We start from the raw sequence: 19,776 nt of genomic DNA, 5'->3' as shown, positions 1-19,776 counted from the left end.
TAAACACCAATTAGAATGTTTAGTCCAGTGATTTTTTTCTTTCCTTTCCATATCACCTATTTCTTTTCAATCATCTTTGTACTCACCTTTGATCTGACTTCATCATGTGTCCCGTTCAAACTGTATCAAGTAAATTTCAATAAACAAACATAAAAAGTAAAAAAAAATTGGCCCCCATTCTTTTAGCAAAACAGGATGCTCCAAGTTTTTGCTGCAAAATATAGTGTGATGAAATCATTCCTGTTGAATGACTAACAGGATAAGAATATCATATTTTTGTTATCCTTAGAAATATATTGTTTACTCATGAATCCTTAAACCTGAGGAAATTAATCTAGATTATGATCATGTAGGACTCACAATCTGAGACTTTGCTTACACAGTTCAGTGAGTTCCGCCATGATCAAGTCTTCCGTGGTGCTGTCTCTTTGCATTCATCTTCTGATTTGACTAATAACTGTACAACATTTTCCTCTGTCACTTTTCTTCTCTTTACAGTTTGTGCAGAAAAATGAAAAATATAGCTGAATTTACAACTATATTTAATAAAAGCAAGAAGAAGAAGACTACAAAGATGGTGGCCTCTGTCTTCTTTTATACTTTCTCAAGAAATGATGTAATACTTCGGGCAACGTGATCAAAAACCTGAAGGATAATACAACAGTGATAATTTGTTTCATTCTTGCATCATCCTTCTAGGTGATTCCATCATTCTCCCATTTTCTTACTAGTGTTTTTTTTTTACCATAATTGGCAATAATTGATGAGTAATGATGAAATAATTTCTAGGGTGATAAAATGGAAGATGTTTAAAGATATAAGAAAATTAAGATCTCTAAGATCCTATGATACATCATAAATTTATAAATTATTTCAATAGTCATATGGTAACTTCAAAATAGAACGAGTTTTATTCTATTTTTGTTCAAAACTAGATGTTATCTTTCATCTTCAGAAGACTTGTGAAAACAAACAAAAGTCATGAAATACCAATCCTTACAAATTGTTAGAACTTCTCAGGAAAAAAAAAAAAAACACCTTCAAAATCTAAAATTGGGTCCAATGGACCCTGATAACATACTGAAAGTTAAATCACATTAATAGATTTGGTCGTTTCCTGAAGCTTTCAAAATCTGGCTCCCTAGAAAACTGCCCCACAAAAAGATTCTTCCTTCAGCCACTTGACATCCAACCATTCTCCAACCAAAGTTAAAACCCACCCAGAGAGAGCTCTGTCATACTATTCCAGCACCACAGTGCCTGCCTCTGGGCCCAACCAGTACTCTCCATGGAAGCCAGGCAGCCCCTTGCCTGGGATACGTTCTCCTGGAGTTTGTCTCTAGATACAACAAGGAAGCAAAAAATTATGACCCATGTAAAACAGAAAGGCCTTCTGGGATACCATTCAGGCTTCAGAGAAACGCGTTAACAAAACTCAGACTACAGTCAGATGCCCAGTGTTTACTACTTTATATTCCTTCCAGTGAATAGGTTTATTGTGTTCCTACTCTCTTGGGGTTTTTTTTAATGCTTTTTTTCTTTTGTATTTCCAGTCAATCCATGAATGGTTTGACTATTGATCTGTGACAGAGAGGAAATGCCCAATTCACAAAAGCGTTGTGTTCCAACACTTCCAAAGTTGGTTGTTTGGGGAACTCAGAATATATTTTCTTCCAAGAAACAATATTATACATGATAGGTTTACAGGACAGCACCACAAAATCCTTCTTAACTCATTGTGTTGTTGGGCACTGCACTTTTATGGTATAAATTAGTAGAATATAATTTGGTTATAGTATTAAGAATAAACAAACCCAGGCCGGGCGCGGTGGCTCACGCTTGTAATCCCAGCACTTTGGGAGGCCGAGGCGGGCGGATCACGAGGTCAGGAGATCGAGACCACGGTGAAACCCCGTCTCTACTAAAAATACAAAAAAATTAGCCGGGCGTGGTGGCGGGCGCCTGTAGTCCCAGCTACTCGGAGAGGCTGAGGCAGGAGAATGGCGTGAACCCGGGAGGCGGAGCTTGCAGTGAGCCGAGATTGCGCCACTGCACTCCAGCCTGGGCGACAGAGCGAGACTCCGTCTCAAAAAAATAAAATAAAATAAAATAAACCCAAATATTGAAGATAAAATCTCCTTTCTCCTGAATTATATTTAATGAAATAACCAGTTTAATGAAAAAAAGATAAGAGCAAAGATAGAGGCTTTTTTTTTTTTTTTTTAAGGGTCTTGCTCTGTCACCCAGGCTGGAGTACAGTGGTGCAATCATAGCTCACTGCAGCCTCAACCTCCTGGACTCAAGCCATTCTCCCAGAACTTCAGTCTCCCGAGTAGCTGAGATTACAAGCACATACCACGACGTCCGGCTAATGTTTGTATTTTCTGTAGAGACGGGGTCTTGCCATGTTGCCCGTTGGTCTCGAATTCCCCGGGCTCAAGCGATCTACCCACCTCAGCCTCCCAAAGTGCTGGGAGATGGAGGCTTTTTAGGGAGAGACCTCTGCTTGCAAGACAATTTGGGAGGCCTGATAGCAGCAGTTTGTTATTTTTTTCTGTCCGGTTTCACCTTGATAGCTTTTTTCATTTTCCTTCATACAGGTATGATGCACAGGAGCCAGGATTAGGGTAAATTTGAGGCTCACAAAGGAAAACAGCAAAGGATAGGGGAGCAAGAGGGAAAATAAGTGTAAAAGAGATCTCTTTGATGGGGGGATTAAGGCATGTTATTGCGAGGAGATTGGCTAAATCTGCATTAATTGATTTGCTAAGAAAAGGAAAGGAAACTGGGGAGAAGGCTGGAGACCCAATATTAGAACCTTCCAGGCAGGCTGAGTCGTGAGGACTGTGTAGCCAGACAGTTCCCTCTCTGACCATAAGGTGGTGCCATCAGCCCAGACAGTCGGCCCCAAGGGGGCGGGGCGTGCAGTGGGCGGAGCTCCCCACGTGTAGGCCGTGTTCTCCACTCAGGTTCCGGAACTCAGAAAGCCTGGACCAGACAGCACGTGTCAACTTGCACATCACTGACTCAGCACCCACGAACTGTACCCATCCGCTAAAGCCCCTTCGGCTCACACTCAAGCAAGAACACGTCTGTCTTGCTGAGCATCGAGACGCACGTGAAGATTCCAACTAATTCCTTCCCATTCCTCTCCTCTTTCTCCACAATGGCAGCTCTGGGCCCCTGAGCATTTCCTAATTCCTAAAGAGAACCTAGTCTAAAGCGCCCTACAGTCTCATCCTTAAATACCGTCAGATCTTCCGTGAGGAGCGCAGATTTATCACAAGGGGCCCAGCCTTGACAACATGCCCTGGCCGACTTCCCCAGTCTGATGTCCCACTTTCACACCTAACTGAGCAACCCCTAATCCTGATACAAATCCCACCGGATCCTCTCCATGCATTTAGCCCTGCTGGTCCTCCCACCTCCCATGCCCACTTTTTTCCTTGCCTCCACTTGTCACTATCCTCCCCCATGCTTCATGGTCTAACCCAAATATCCCCTCCCCCAAAACCTGCCACTCAGTGTTGACCGCATGTAACTAGCAAAGTGGATTTAGACAGGAAAACATGGGCTCCAGGCGTCAACCACAGAAGGCCCTGGATAACACAAGGTAGGTCATGTCTGCCTCTTCGTGGCTGTGTGTGCATTAAATTGAGGAGGAGGGCCCATCCAGACAGGTGCTGCTGAACCTCAGGGCAGCAGCAGCTGGTCCATCCAAGAGACCTCCCAGGCCTCAGTTCCCATCTAGGGAGGGCCCTAGGTCTGGAGGGACACCAAAGGCATGAGTGTGGTGTGTGGTGCGGTGTCTGTTCTCAAGTCATGTTAGCTATATAATAGTAATAATGATTATTATTACTATCCCCTGCCCCACCCTCATCAGCCACAGTCTGCCAAACTTGGCCTCAGTTATAGAGCTAAAGGAATCAGCCAGAAAGGGGGGGAATCAATCACAACAAAGTCACCAGTCTGAGCCCCCATCCCACTTCTACCCCTGCGGCCTAGACTAGCAGTTCCAGCAAACTGCCTAGTGATTCTGCAAGGGAATTTTCATAGCTCTGGAGGGTCCGACTCAGATGGGCATTCTTATCTGGATGCTTTGGACTTGGCTAAGTGGCCCACAGATAAACCCTGAAGAACTAGTGCCTGTGCTTACAACACCTCCAATTCTAGCTGCTATGTGTTCTTTTGGTTCTAAAGGGGCAGTTGGCTCCGGTGGAAACCAGGAATGTCCGTTGGAAGGCAGGAGCAAACAGCCTCAGGACGAACTTTGAAACTATGTAGGTCCTCTGAGGGCAGCCCCAGGGGCCCCATGGTAGCAAAAGATAGGCCTAGCCAAAGGCTGGGCAAAGCAGGAGCAGGGAGAACTCCACCTGCCTGGCCATCGCTCCAGGTATCCTGGGAGGCCTCTGCCCAGCACACTAAGTGTCTGCGTCTGGCAAAAGAGGGCTTGCTCCTGCCCCGTGTAGCTCTCTCCTATTTCTGCTTCGCAAAAAAAAACAGGTGACCAGATGCCTTCTTAATATCAATATTGCTCATGTTCTCACCTACAAAAGAGGCCACATAGAAAGAAAGTCTACCCAGCTATACCCAAAAGCACGAGTGGGACCAAATGGCCACTTGTTCTCAGGAAATTCAGAGCCTTAAAGAGTTAGTTAGGAGAGGCCAGAATGCCGCTGTGTTGTTTGTTTGTTTGCTTTGTTTTTAAGGATCTACAGGAGGTAGTTTTCCATAAACTAATAAAGGAAGCTAAGTTAACTATGCAAACAAAAGCAGGGTGGGCAATGTGAACTGGCCGTTTTAATGTATTTGTACCCGCACATCCTTGCACAAAAGATCCGAGGCTGCGCGGAGTAATTGCTATTAGAATAGTGGGCATGGTCCCCACCGCCGCAGGTTCGGACCTTCAAAGTGACAATTTATGGATGCTCCCTGGCGCTTCAGCCCAGGGGAAGCCCACTCTGAAGACGCCCTCCCCACCCCCTCCTCTCCTTCCTTCCGACTCAGGAGAGCTCGACACGCCGGACAGCTGCGGCCAGCGGTGGTCATCCTGGCCCCCCGCCTCCGCCTTCCCCACGCCCGCGTGCAGCCGGCACACGGGAAAGGAAAGCTTTGGAAGTCAAGCGCCAGCCGAAAGATAACCTGCCCGCGTGTCTCCTCACCCCCTCCCCCAGCCGTGTCACATGGCGGCCCCAACCAGGCGGGCAGTGCGCCCCGCCGCGGAGACCCAGGGCCGCGTCGCCTGGGCAGTGGGTGATGAAACTTCCCAGGCGCATTACCGCAGAGGGCGCGGGCGGGGCGCGGGGCGGGGGTGGGGGATCGAGAGCTGGTACCCGGGCTCACCTGTTCTCCAGGAGGAGGGTGGGGACGGGGGGAGGGGCGAGTGCGCGCCAACGGCGGGTGAGTGTTCGGGGGCGCTCGGTCGCGGCGCTCGTGTCCCCGCCCTCCCCCAGCCCTGCGAGCCCCCCGAGCTGCGCCGTGGGGTGACGGGACCGAGAGCAGTTCCTGTCCCCGGCCCCGGCGCGGGGGAGACGTGAGCGTGCACACGTACACACACAGCAGGGGAAGAGGCGCTCCAAGCGGCGCCCAACTTTCTCCTTCCCTCCGCGGGCCGGGTCAGAAAGTAGCCGGGGGCTATCCCGACCCGGCGGTTCTTGGGGAGGGGGCCGAACAAGAAAAGGGAGGAAATGGAGATAATTGCCCCGGATTTAGCTTTTTTGTCTTTGTTTTTGTTCTCACCACTTCCATCGGATGACCGGAGAGTAAAAGGGAACCCGGAGCGGCGTGGCGAGCAGCGCTTTGAGAAAATGCAGGAGTGTGTTTGGAGACGCGTAAAGTTGCCTTTCAAGCTCTGGCCTCCGGGCACGCGATGCTCCGCGGCGGGCTGACTCAGGGCTGCCTTGGGCCTCCCTGCCACCCTCCTGGAAATGATGCAAGTCCTGACTGTCACCTGGATCCCTGCAGCCCAGTCTGGAATGCGTCTGGATTAGGGGAAACGACACTCCAGGTGTTGCACGGCCCACCAAAGCGGGAAGATAGGGCAGTTGCTCAGACCAAATTCTGTATCTAGTGCTTCTGCTCCTATCTTCAATCGTGGGGCTCTTTTTAATGCAAAGTGTCACAAGGCCAGGAATTCCCATGTGTGCTCAGTTGGCCCACAGCATCATTGTGCCTAGGAAACTGCTTCAATCTATCAAGTCCTCTGGGCTGGGAATCTCATTGAATTCCAAACGGCGGAAAGAGGAAACTTTCCCAACCCGATGCGGGTGTGACACGAGCCAGGGACCCCAGGGACACTGTCCCAGAGCAGACCGTCCCCCTTTAACAGCAACTGGAGCTTTATATTCTACGGTCCTTTCGACCATTGCCCTGGAGCACCCGCACACGCGCACGCATCTCCGGCCGCGCTCACACACACTCATACACACGCACGCAAACGCGTGGCCGCCGCCAGGTCGGCAACTTTGTCCAGCGCTCCCAGCGGCGCTCGGCTTCCTCCTGTAGTAGTTGAGCGCAGGCCCCGCCTCCCGGCCGTGTTGTCAAAAGGGCCGGGGTCTCGGATTGGTCCAGCCGCCGGGACAACACCTGCTCGACTCCTTCATTCAAGTGACACCAGAGCTTCCAGGGATATTTGAGGCACCATCCCTGCCATTGCCGGGCACTCGCGGCGCTGCTAACGGCTTGGTCACATGCTCTCCGGAGAGCTACGGGAGGGCGCTGGGTAACCTCTATCCGAGCCGCGGCCGCGAGGAGGAGGGAAAAGGCGAGCAAAAAGGAAGAGTGGGAGGAGGAGGGGAAGCGGCGAAGGAGGAAGAGGAGGAGGAGGAGGAGGAGGGGAGCACAAAGGATCCAGGTCTCCCGGCGGGAGGTTAATACCAAGAACCATGTGTGCCGAGCGGCTGGGCCAGTTCATGACCCTGGCTTTGGTGTTGGCCACCTTTGACCCGGCGCGGGGGACCGACGCCACTAACCCACCCGAGGGTCCCCAAGACAGGAGCTCCCAGCAGAAAGGCCGCCTGTCCCTGCAGAATACAGGTAAGTGCATGTGCCCCCGCAGCCGGGAGCTACTGGGAGAGGACACCGTGCACCCACGCGGCGCGCCCCAGGCGTTTCGCCGGGAGCCAGGCGCCCACCCAGGGCCACGCAAACTCTTGGGATGGCACGGGACGTGCAATGGGAAGCGCGAGGCAAGGCGAGGTCCGCGCCGGGCTCCGAGGGCCCGGAATCTGCACGTGCTAGCAGGGTGATGAAATGGCTGGGGCAGGACTTGTTGCTGTCCTCCCCAGGGTAGAGGGGAAATGAAGCAGCGTCTGACGCTGCCAGCGCCAGCCCCCGCCCCCGAGTCCCGGGTCCGGTGCAAAGCGCGCTTCATCCCGGCCGGCACGCGGGAGGCACAGAGGGTCCCCGGAGCTGGGCTGCGCCCTGCGCCCGGAGAACTTCTCTTCCCGGCCTGCCGGCCTCAGTAAGAGTGCCGCGTCTTCCCCCCTCCTCAAAAGATGCCCGACATCCCAGAACTTTGCCGGCGAGACAGATGGCATTGCGAACTTTCCCCCTGGGGGTACTGCTTTCGGAAGGGAGCGTGGGGGCAGCGCAAAGCGTACCTCCGCGGTGCTGCCGCCATCCCCAGCTCCTGGCCAGGTCAGCAAGCCAAGAAATGGTGACACGACCCGAACCGTGCGCCTCCTCTGCTCGACCGGCTCTTGGCTCACCAGCAAGCTGCAAAGCAGAGCCAGGCGTGCAGGGCACGGGGCTGGCCCTTTTCCCAGCTCGGAAAGAGAAAGAAAATCTGCCTACAGCTCCTTCTCTCCACGACCCCTCCCCCGACTTTGGGCGGCCGTGTGAACGCGGCAGTGGCGGCGTGCGTGCGCTCACCGCACGAGCTGGAATGCACGAGTGCCCATTAGGGACGCCCCAAGTGAGTGAATCGCGGCCCTGTGCGGTCCTGCCCCGGCGGCGCGTGGGATCTTACGGATCCTCTCACCTCCACATGCTGGGGCCGGCACCCCCACCACCCCGAGACCCTCGCCCACCCTCCCCCTCCTCTGGCGCTTCCTCTGAGAATTGAACCTGATTCTCGGTGGTTGGTGACCCTCAACAATACACGCCCCTCATTCTCTGGCTAGATTTAATCTGATGCGGATTATCTGCTCCGACCCCGCCCTTCTTCCAAAATATACTTTTCTGATGTAATTTTGTGGTTGATTTAAATCAGAGACTTGGGTAGTGGGAAGGGAGGGAAGAAGCTTTGCACGCTGCAGCCTGACAGTTAACTCCCTCCGTCTGCCCTTTCCGAGAGACGACTGGGGGCCACGTTCGGTGAAGAGCTGCAAGCTTCCTCCCGGGCTGCGGGAATTCTAGGGGGTTGGGTGATACCTCACCCCGATCCCTAATTAAAAGGAGCCTGCAACCTCTGATAGCGGCGTTTCTGAAGGCTCGCCCCCATCTGACTCCACTCCTAAGCCTGCTCGCCAACCGCAGCTTCCCTAGCTGGTATTTTAATGCGAAAGGCTGGGAGGCACTGCCTTAATAGGAATTTTGTTTTGATTTTTAGGTGTTGAATCATAAAGCTGAATTGAAACTGCTTTTTAGATGCCGTCATTTGAGGGTCAGGAAGCAAATGGCTGTGATTTAATAGCAGCAACTTCTACAGATCAAGTAGAGAAGGGTACTTGATTGATGAAGTACAGTCTTCGACTCAAAATTTTATTTTTGTCTGTGGGTTTAAAAAGCGGAAATATATTTTGCTCACAACTAAGTATTCCCACAAATACTTTAATAAAATGGAAAGGATGAAAAGGAGGAATGCTCAGACCAGCCTTCTGGTTGTAATTTTTGTAATTTTTCGGCTCTTTTCTACAAATATTTACAAATAGAGAGATTTTTCATGAGTAGATTAAAGGATGAAATTTTGTTTCCCAGGCTTTTTAGGTCCTGAAACAGTCATTACTAACTCTTTTTTCCTCCTTAAATTTTCCTTTAGTTGTTAATTAACTTTTACTTCAAATGACCTCTCTGCATTGCCCAGCATGGGTTAGAGTTTTGTATATATTTGTATGTGATTTTCCTTTTAGCGGAGATCCAGCACTGTTTGGTCAACGCTGGCGATGTGGGGTGTGGCGTGTTTGAATGTTTCGAGAACAACTCTTGTGAGATTCGGGGCTTACATGGGATTTGCATGACTTTTCTGCACAACGCTGGAAAATTTGATGCCCAGGTAAAAATCCATCCAGAGCATGAAGAATGTTTGCGGTGAGCGTACATGATTGAAATGTTCATTGGAAAGCCTTGTTAACCAACTTCCTTTGCTGTTCCTTGTGGTGTGTTTTAGTGCTTGCAAGCGACAGTCTAGGTATAAAACATTATGCCAGTGCCTCCCTTCTGCACTCATAAGCTGTGTCTACACAGGCAGGGTGGACTGGAGACCAATGTCATAATAAACGATAAACACCTTGTAAGGGGACATGTTGTGTCTGGCCACACAGAACTCAGTCTCCAAAGCCCGTTGCATGAGGGGCAGGGGCAGGAACCCCCAATTATACATTTCAGAAGTCATTTCACCTACTAGGAAAATGAGACACAAAGTATGTAGAAATCCGTCATGTGGTGTGTGTGCAGCCAACCCGAATAACTCAGGACCTCCAAAAGAGCAGACTTCTTTTCCTCCTGAGTAGCAGATCCTTCTCTGCCAAGCTGACAGGTCAAAACCCTGACTGAGTCCTTCAGTTCCACACTTTCCTTTTGCTCTATATAATAAATATAGTCAGGGCCTGACCCACTTCGGTTATCCCAGGGTCCCCAGGGGAACGCAGAGTTGCTGCTCAGGGCAAAGCAGGAACACAACAAGCAACATATGGCTCCAGTGCCAACAACGCAAATACATTTTTAGATGGCATGTGGCATCAGACTCACCTTTTTCGTGTTCTCCCTGGCCACTTATATGCCCTGTTGAAACGCCCTGTTGCTGTATCTCAGAAACGTCTCTCCTGGTTCATTGGAGAGCAATGCCAACATTTGGAGGTGGCCATCAGTTTAGGTGAGATTTATGGATGTCACCAGTCCCCATCCACTGACATATAGTAGTGAGCCTGACAAAGCAGTGCCTGGGAACAAGGAGGGGAGGCAAAGACGGGGCCGGCAGCCTAAACTGCAGAGGATGTGCGGTGGCCGGAGGGGAAACTGAAACCAGGGAAGGAAAGAGGTAGAACTTTGAACTCCTTGAGGCTCCCTAATAAAGCATCACTCTGGATTAACGGGAATTAGGAAACGTAATAGGAAATCCGGAGGAAAGACGTGTATTTAAGGGCAATCCCACAGGATGTCAGGGAAGAATACCAAGAACAGATTGCCACAGCCCTCGCATAAATTCATCTTCCTCTTTTTTTTCCCAACCAACAGGAATATGTTCTCAAGTTAGAGGCATCCCTTTCAAGTCGACGCTCAGCACATAACTGCTTAATAAACGGGCACACCCTGCCCTCCATTCTGTTTGGCTCTGGCTGGAGAGTCAAAAGAGAGGGGGCCACGGGGAGGGTGCGCGGGCCGCATGGTTTTTCAGAGATCAGACGCTATCTGTAGACATTTCTATGGCTGCTAAAGAGAGAACCAAAATAAATGTGCTGGCTGGCTTCCCACTTCCAACCTAAACCCATTTACTTTCTCAACTCAGTGACTTCCGGGCCTGTCTAAAAACAGAGGGGTGACCTCTCCGACGACAGCTAGTTTCTATAGTAATGGGGGGTGCGGGGACTCCTGGGTAGGCATCCCACAATGCCTCCGGGCTGCGGGAGGTTGATAAGGGAGCAGCACCGAGCTCGCCTCCACACCCCCAACAGCTGTCTCCTTTCTAGGATAAGCACAATCAAACGGGGTTGCCAGGAAAGAGAACTGCAGGCCAGATGTATGCCTGGCTGCCTTCGCCCCTCGGAGGCAGGGAGTGTGGGGGAGGGGCCGCCAGGGCGGCAGTTCAGACTCCAGATGCTGCCAGGCAGGGTGCCAGGCCGGCCTTTTAGAGGCAATAATCCGAACAGTTTAAAGGAGTAGAGTCATTTTCAAAAAGGAAAAGAACGCTCTTCCTGGTAGGGTAGGAGGAGACAAGGGTACGGATTTGGGGCGTGGGAGGCACGGAGGCAGAAAGGGAGGTACAATCAGCAGTCAATCTTGGTGTCGCCCCTGGAATCAAGGGAAAAAGGAAATGTGTGAGATTTGGACATGCAGGCACCTTCCACTTGGGGAAAACTGCTTGTGAGAGCCGTGAGGGATTTGTGGATTTGTGTCTGGCCAAATTCCCTTTGTGTTCCAGAAAAGTTGCCACCACATAACCAACACAGGACTACCTGAGGGACACATAGCCACGGAAGCCCCCGTTGGAGGGAAACTCACAGAGCAGCTGGGGAGGAAGGAGGGAGATGTGTTAGTCTCCAGAATGAACATCCCTTGTTGCCAAGTGCTGGGGGTGTCATGTCACTCTGGACGTGCCTCCGGATGTGGCATTGCCTGTCACCTGGGAGGACGTCCGTCTCTGGTGGGGCCTTGGGGTTCTGATGTCAGAAATATCCTGTGTAAGCCCAAGAAGGGCTGAAATGTCCAAACATGTAACGAGGTCTTCTGCTTTCTGCCCCTCTCTCCCTTCCCCGGCCTGTGTGTTCTCAGGGCAAGTCGTTCATCAAAGACGCCTTGAAATGTAAGGCCCACGCTCTGCGGCACAGGTTCGGCTGCATAAGCCGGAAGTGCCCGGCCATCAGGGAAATGGTGTTCCAGTTGCAGCGGGAATGCTACCTCAAGCACGACCTGTGCGCGGCTGCCCAGGAGAACACCCGGGTGATAGTGGAGATGATCCATTTCAAGGACTTGCTGCTGCACGAGTGAGTACTGCCCCGCAGAGGGCCTGGGGTGGAGGGGCCACCCAGCAAGGACGGCAATGTGTATGGGAGGAGAGCCGCGTTGCTTCTAGAGGCTGAATGCCTGTCAAATGGAGAAGGCTTCCATTTACTTCAGAAAGCTACACTGACTCTCCTAAAAGGCCCCTTTCCTGCTGGCTTTTAGGAAAAGAGAGAATTCCCTCATCAGTCTCAAAATCACAAGCAACAGAAATGGGAAATCGTTTTACTAAGAATGAAACGTCTCGATTCAGTAATACTCTTCATCTTCCCCTTGGCCAAGAACCCACTAGCTCTCGGAATATTCTGAGTAGCTGTAGAGGTGTCCTGACAGACAGCAGATTGCTAATAACATTTGTTGAATATTTACTAAGCACCAGGCACTGGGCTAAGGGCTCCTTGTGAATTTTTCACTTGATCCTCACAACAGCCCTTGTCACCTCCATTTGACAGATGAGAAAACTGAGACTCACTAAGGCAGAGCTCACACAGCTAGTGACAGGCAAAGCCAGGCTTGGGACCTGGCTCCAGTCTGCTGAGCAGTCTGGCTCCAGAACCTATACTCTTAAATCCCGAAAACAGAGCTATAGATGCTTTTCCTGCCTCCTTAACTTTCCTTTCCCTTAGAATGTTCAGTTCACCTTCTCTAATACATTAGTGCCCTCTCAGAGAAAATGCAAAACAAATGCCAAAAACTTTGATCAGCTAAACACTTTTATGCCAAAACAAGGAAATGTGAACTTACTTATTTCAAGACTTGAAATTCAATGATAAATTCAGGATGCATCATTCCTTACAAAATATTTCAGCTGTAGGATCCTAAATTTTGCAGCATGGTAAAGCATGTTGGTACACAATTGTTCCTAACATGAGGCAGGGCCAGGAGCCCCTGAAGATTTTTTTTTTTAATATTGACAATGGCTCCTTCCTAAGAGACACAGGGCAGAAAGAAACCAGTAGCCAACCAGTTCAGTACAAGTCATTGCCAGTTTGATGGCACTGTTGGTCTCTCCACGGTGACTCACTGAGCCAAATCAGTATACTTTTATGAACTCTTGATCCTCAGTTTGTGCCACAACCTTCTTCCAGTTATGTCCCTACCACACCAACACCATTTAGATGACAAAGAACAGCAACCACCTCCTGTCTCTTTCCACTTGGTTATAAGGTCATAGGCATCTTGCAACACCCTTGGTACAGTGTTAGAATCATACAATTCATGGCAAAACTCTGCAGGAAGCTCTTGCCAAAAGCAAAATCATATTGCATTTTCCTTGAATTAGGCTAATGCCTTACAAAATATTTTTTATCCTTCAAATATTTTTAACGGAACAATAGCAGCCACAGCATCATAAACAACAATGATAGCTGTCTTTTTTTGATTTTTTTTATTTCTTTTTTTTAATGGGCTAGGCCCTTGGCCAGGGCCTTTACATGGGTTATCTCATTTATCTTTCCCAAAGATGCTACAAGATAGAAATTACTATGCCCAAGAGGAGGAAAGTGAAGCTAAGAGATTAGAGAACTTGCACTGAGGTTTGATTCCTGCTTTTAAGCTTCGGAATTGCTGGTATACATGACTGAAGCCAGTCATCAGAAAGAGACTTCAAACCTGCTCCCAGCCTATTATCTCCCTGCTAGACCTGAAAGGGCTCACAGCTCCCCACATGTGGTAGGCTTCTTGTCCTTTTATCAAATGTATCCCCATTACACAAGGAGAACACTCTAAAATTCCCTTCCTTCAGGTGCCTCTGGAAGAGACAAATGCCCCATGGCTAGGAAATGCCATGAGCTACACTCACCTCCAGGCCTGTCCCCCATTAGACAGAGCTTGCTGGCCTCAGGAATGGGTGGGTGATGGGGCCCATTCCTAGTTTATAATGCTATAATGCATGCCTTGAGCACAGGGATTCTATCTTTCTTGGAGAAAAATATTCTTTGGGAAAACTGAAGGTTGGAAGTCCCGCCCCCTCCCCTTAATTTAAGAAGGTAAAGCCCTCTGGCGTTCTAGTGTCTCCTTCTTGGGGATGTGGCTCTTGGGTCTATGTTCTCACACCATTCAGAATGAGCCTATGACCCCCCCACCCCAGCCTGCTCTGGAAATGCAGGCAGCCCATATGAGAAGCCTGGTCACATGCTGTTCCTCTTGCTTCCCCCTAAGTCAGCATCTCTAGGCAGGGGTCTCACCTAACTCCAGCTTCCCAAAAACCCCCCATTACCTTTCCTTCTGAAGCCATGATGTGGCAGTGCATCGACTTGTACTTCTAGCTGAACTGCCTGTTTTTTAGGTTTTTTTTTTCCAACCATCTTAACTGATTAAAGATCCTATCAGTCCCCAAATATCAAGAAGGCCATTTCCAAATGTGTGGCATTGGTCAAAAAAAAAAAAAACAGAGAACTGAATTTGCTTTTCACTTTAGAGATGAGGAAATCACAGTCACCCCAGAATCTGCACCACCCCCATTCTTCAACCCAACCCCCATCCACACCAGAACACTCACCCCCAGTTAATGCTGCTCTTTTCAAGCTCTTCCTCTCTGCTCTCCTCATCCCTTCCTGCCCGCCCCACTTTCTACACAGCATCTGTCTCCCTCTAGCTGCAGCGGGCCTGGCTTGACCCCCATTCGCCATGTCGCTGGGTGCTGGCAGGCTCCAGGCACATCCCCCTCCAAGTATTTTTTAAAATCCTTTAGCCTTGCTGACACCCAGTTGAACGAGCTGGACTTTGTCATTAGACACGGGCTGAGCTTGCAGCCTCAGAAGGCACCAGGCCAGCTTGGAACACGGCTTAGATTAACTTGGTTCGGCACACACACCCCTCCCCGCAGTTCACAGCTTCCTCCTGGAGAGAGAGAGGGCCAAGGGCAGAGGAGAGCATGGGCTCATCCAGCCTTCTGGGATCCGGATCTGCCTTGGGCTTCTGGGGGCTCATCTGGCAGACAGAATGCCCTGGCCGGGAAGGCAAAAGAGAGACAGTCTGTATATTCCCAAGACAGCCCTCCCCTTACTCTGGGGAAAGGAGCTTGAAGACAGCATCCAGTTAGTATCTCAGAAAGACAGACACTCACCCCTGCAGTGTGCCCATCTAGCCCTGGTGCCACGGCAGGCACAGTCAGGTGCTAAAATCCTGTTGCTGCTTTAGCAGACACACTCAGTGAACTTGAGCTCCGGAGGCAGTTTCTAGTTTTCAAAAAATAGAAGGAAACAAGCACGCATGGAGCATTTCCCTCATATTGTCTCCTGCATGCCCACCTGCCCACCTCAGGGCAGTCCGAGGAGACAGGGTTAGGTTGTCTTGCACTGTCAGGGGCCTGCCTTAGAGGGTTTAAAGCCCTTTGCCCAGCGGCCATGCACAGACTTGCTGACTCCAAAGTCATCAGGCAGGCCCTAAACAGCAGCTTGATCTCTCTCAGCCAGAGCATTCCTCCTCTCTGCTCTGCTCTCAGCCCTGGGCCCTGAAGCCCAGAAGCTTCCAAAAGCCACCTTCTCCCTGCTATTCTCAGTTTTTACATCCATGAGGTGAGGACAGTTCACTCAATTCCAACTTGAGGACTAATTAATAAAAATGCAGTAAACTACTTCACACATCTCAAAACACAGTCTGCTCTTTCCACATAGCAACAACTGCCAACTTGCAAAGAAAAGGCTCCACGGGCTGTAACGCAGCCTCTCTGGTGGCCCAGACTTAGGGAGGACAAATCAGGTTGCTCCGTGTTATGAATGACCTCACATTCTAGGGTGACTTCCCTGCTCAAGGTGATGGCCCAAAGCTGCAATGCTTGTGGTCAGATAGATCAGAAACTTTGTCAGAGAAGACTGCCTAGGAATGCTGGTTAGCCATGTGAAACATCCTATACCTCCCTTGGGGGGTTTTAAAGGCCAGTGAGAGGTTAAAATAAAAGCTCAGTGAGTGGCCCATGAGAGCTCATTGCTGGGGACACTCCTCACCAGATGTGCCCATAAATATAAAAAGCAGATGCTCCTGCCTTCTGCACACCTTGTCCACCCCCTGGAGTAAATTATTCCAGCAGTTTTCCTAAAGAACAACTGGCTCTGCCCTCCAGAACTAGGCGAGTTCGTTGCACAGCGAGCTGTCTCTCAGTCCAAACACAGGGGCCCCTGACTGCCAGCCTTCAACTCCAAATCTAAGGAAGCCCAGACTGGAAGAATAAAGATGCTTAGATGGCCACACCTACTCCCCAGCCTCTGCTACTGAGAGAGGGAATCACTGCATGCACGGGCAATGACGTCCCAGGGAGGTGGTCTTCCTCCCTCCCACTTCAGCTCTTCCATACTCCTCCAAATGCAGAGGAAATGCATCCAATAACTTCCAAAAACACCCTTCTTCATCATGAGCCTAAACCCGGCGCAAACACAAACGTGGGGAAAATGGTTTCTTGGGAGCTTCTCATAGAGGGCACATGGTCCTAAACCGTCATGGTTTCCTAGTCCCTACCAAAAAGAATCCTCTGTTTGGGAGTCTTTGTAAGGCCCTGCACCATTTGCCTAATTATGATTCCACTGGACCGCAGAGCCATCTCCACTCTAGCTGAAACTCACCTAGTTAGTGTAGCTGAAAGGCACCCAGAGCTCTCCTGCCATTATTCACGCAGCCACCTAGATTTCTCACCTTCCCCAGAGGGTCTTCCTTTTAGGGTCCTAAGCGCTTACCCTATGCACCTGTGAGCCTGGGACACAGTGGCCACCCAGTAAGTGTTGGTTGAGGCCAGTACTCCACAGACTATGAGAAAAGGCTTGAAGCCATTTGAGAGAGATCTGCCACCGAACCCAAGACAAGCACTGGCCATACCTCCTTCCCAGCACTGCCCCTGCCCTCTGTGGTCCATTCGGGACTTGCTCCATTCCCAGCCTCTCTCTCTCTCTCTCTCTCTCTCTCTCCCTCTCTCTCTCTCTCTTTGCTTTCAATCTTTAGACCCTACGTGGACCTCGTGAACTTGCTGCTGACCTGTGGGGAGGAGGTGAAGGAGGCCATCACCCACAGCGTGCAGGTTCAGTGTGAGCAGAACTGGGGAAGCCTGTGCTCCATCCTGAGCTTCTGCACCTCGGCCATCCAGAGGCCTCCCACGGCGCCCCCCGAGGGCCAGCCCCAGGTGGACAGAACCAAGCTCTCCAGGGCCCACCACGGGGAAGCAGGACATCACCTGCCAGAGCCCAGCAGTAGGGAGACTGGCCGAGGTGCCAAGGGTGAGCGAGGTAGCAAGAGCCACCCAAACGCCCATGCCCGGGGCAGAGTCGGGGGCCTTGGGGCTCAGGGACCTTCCGGAAGCAGCGAGTGGGAGGACGAACAGTCTGAGTATTCTGATATCCGGAGGTGAAATGAAAAGCCTGGCCACGCAATCTTTCCTCCACGCCGTCCATTTTCTTATCTATGGACATTCCAAAACATTTACCGTTAGAGAGGGGAGATGTCACACGCAGGATTCTGTGGGGACTGTGGACTTCATTGAGGTGTGTGTTCGCGGAACGGACAGGTGAGATGGAGACCCTTAGGGCCGTGGGGTCTCAGGGGTGCCTGGTGAATTCTGCACTTACACGTACTCAAGGGAGCGCGCCCGCGTTATCCTTGTACCTTTGTCTTCTTTCCATCTGTGGAGCCAGTGGGTGTCGGCCGCTCTGTTGTGGGGGAAGTGAACCAGGGAGGGGCAGGGTAAGGCAGAGCCCCCAGAGCTGGGCCACACAGTGGGTGCTGGGCCCCGCCCCGAAGCCTCTGGTGCAGCAGCCTCTGGTGCTGTCTCCGCGGAAGTCAGGGCGGCTGGATTCCAGGACAGGAGTGAATGTAAAAATAAATATCGCTTAGAATGCAGGAGAAGGGTGGAGAGGAGGCAGGGGCTGAGGGGGTGCTTGGTGCCAAACTGAAATTCAGTTTCTTGTGTGGGACCTTGCGGTTCAGAGCTCTTGGCGAGGGTGGAGGGAGGAGTGTCATTTCTATGTGTAATTTCTGAGCCATTGTTCTGTCTGGGCTGGGGGGGACACTGTTCAAGGGAGTGGCCCCTATGAGTTTATATTTTAACCACTGCTTCAAATCTCGATTTCACTTTTTTATTTATCCAGTTATATCTACATATCTGTCGTCTAAATAAATGGCTTTCAAACAAAGCAACTGGGTCATTAAAACCAGCTCAAAGGGGGTTTAAAAAAAAAAAAAAACAGCCCATCCTTTGAGGCTGATTTTTCTTTTTTTTAAGTTCTATTTTAAAAGCTATCAAACAGCGACACAGCCGTACATCTGACTGCCTGACATGGACTCCTGCCCACTTGGGGGAAACCTTATACCCAGAGGAAAATATACCCATGGGGAGTACATTTGACAAATTTCCCTTAGGATTTCGTTATCTCACCTCGACCCTCAGCCGAGATTGGTAAAGCTGCGTCCTGGCGATTCCAGGAGGCCCAGCTGGAAACCTGGCTTCTCCATGTGAGAGGATGGGAAAGGAAAGAAGAGAATGAAGACTACTTAGTAATTCCCATCAGGAAATGCTGACCTTTTACATAAAATCAAGGAGACTGCTGAAAATCTCTAAGGGACAGGATTTTCCAGATCCTAATTGGAAATTTAGCAATAAGGAGAGGAGTCCAAGGGGACAAATAAAGGCAGAGGGAAGAGACAGAACTAAAAATATGAGGAAAGGAGAGTGAGGATTTTCATTAAAAGTCTCAGCAGTGGGTTTCTTGGGGTATTTAAAACTATCACCGAAATAGGCCTTTTCTTCCTGATTGGCCTATCCTTTCTCAAGCAGGAGCTGGTATTGTAGGGAGTGGCCGGGTGTTCTGGGCTGGGCTCTTCTGGAGTAGGGGTCGGCAAACTTTGTCTGCAAAGGGCCAGATAGTGAATCCAGTACTTGCAGTTTGGCGAGCCATGAGGTCTCTGTCGAAACTACTCAACTCTGCCGTCCTAGCACAAAAGCAGCCACAGACAACACACAAACGAGAGGGCTTGGCTCCCTTCCAGGAAGATTTATTTAACAGGCCCCCAGCTGAATTTCACTCACAGGACACAGTTTACTGATCTCTGTTCTAGTGAGTGGGTCAAAAAGCATATGCATCCTTATCCGTCAACTCGTCAGCTCTTCCTCAAGGCAACCTGAGGCCAGACACCAAGAAACCAAGCGTATCTGCTCTAAAATGACTTGTTTCTGGGGAATGCCTTCAACCAAAACACAGCTAGTATTTCTATGCCCCAAATCCAATCCCAGTCTTTCATGATCCATGCCAGCGGGTGGCGGGGGAGGGAAATCATTGGTTGGGGGAGGGGAGGAAACCCCACCTCCAACCCCCACCACCGGGCCCCTGGGCACCCAGCAAGATCTGGGGCTGCAGAGAACAGAAGAGCTGGTGCACTTAATCCAGCTCTGCCCTTGGGGGGAGGAGGACCTCTGTGTCAGGCTCTGCCATGGGAACGAGTGTAAACCGTGGCTGTCTCCTGCAGTGAGCCACCGCGGCAGGTACATTGACTGTTTTACTGACATCACTCAAAAGCTAAAGCAATAACATTCTCCTGCGTTGCTGAGTCAGCTGTTCATTTGTCCGCCAGCTCCTGGACTGGATGTGTGAAAGGCATCGCTTTTCCATTTTCCTCTGTGTAAATGTTTTATGTGTTCGCCTACTGATGTCCCATTCGTTGCTTCTATTGTAAATATTTGTCATTTGTATTTATTATCGCTGTGTTTTCCCCCTAAGGCATAAAGGCTTACTATGTTCATTTGAACCCATTTACTGATCTCTGTTGTATATTTTTCATGCCACTGCTTTGTTTTCTTCTCAGAAGTCAGGTAGATAGCATTTCAATCCCCTCCCTAATGTTATTGGAAGCATACAATAGTATTTATTGCTCAGGGTCTTCTGCTCAAAACTGAGGAAGGTCCAAACTCCTGCAAGCATT

General features: G+C 50.3%; 1 protein-coding gene across 1 annotated transcript; it reads left to right on the top strand.

The window, feature by feature from the left end:
• Positions 1–6,660: 6,660 nt before the first annotated feature.
• Positions 6,661–17,993, top strand: STC2 (stanniocalcin 2). The gene is made up of 4 exons (XM_032158649.2): positions 6,661–7,035; positions 9,072–9,214; positions 11,650–11,861; positions 16,810–17,993. Exons 1-4 carry the CDS (start codon positions 6,885–6,887, stop codon positions 17,210–17,212), a joined length of 909 nt encoding a protein of 302 aa, XP_032014540.1. The 5' UTR covers positions 6,661–6,884; the 3' UTR covers positions 17,213–17,993.
• The last annotated feature ends 1,783 nt before the right edge of the window (positions 17,994–19,776 follow it).

The sequence above is a fragment of the Hylobates moloch genome, unplaced genomic scaffold, assembly GCF_009828535.3.
Source record: "Hylobates moloch isolate HMO894 unplaced genomic scaffold, HMol_V3 SCAFFOLD_6, whole genome shotgun sequence".
NCBI lineage: Eukaryota > Metazoa > Chordata > Mammalia > Primates > Hylobatidae > Hylobates > Hylobates moloch.
Note: the sequence above shows the minus strand (reverse complement) of the source record. Positions and strands in the feature narration are given on the sequence as shown.

Excerpts from the sequence above, each read along its gene's own strand:
- STC2 (XM_032158649.2), top strand. The coding sequence starts at position 6,885 with ATGTGTGCCGAGCGGCTGGGCCAGTTCATGACCCTGGCTTTGGTGTTG. Across the intron at positions 7,036-9,071 it reads CCTGTCCCTGCAGAATACAG|CGGAGATCCAGCACTGTTTG; the intron begins GTAAGTGCATGT and ends TTTTCCTTTTAG. Across the intron at positions 11,862-16,809 it reads AAGGACTTGCTGCTGCACGA|ACCCTACGTGGACCTCGTGA; the intron begins GTGAGTACTGCC and ends TTCAATCTTTAG.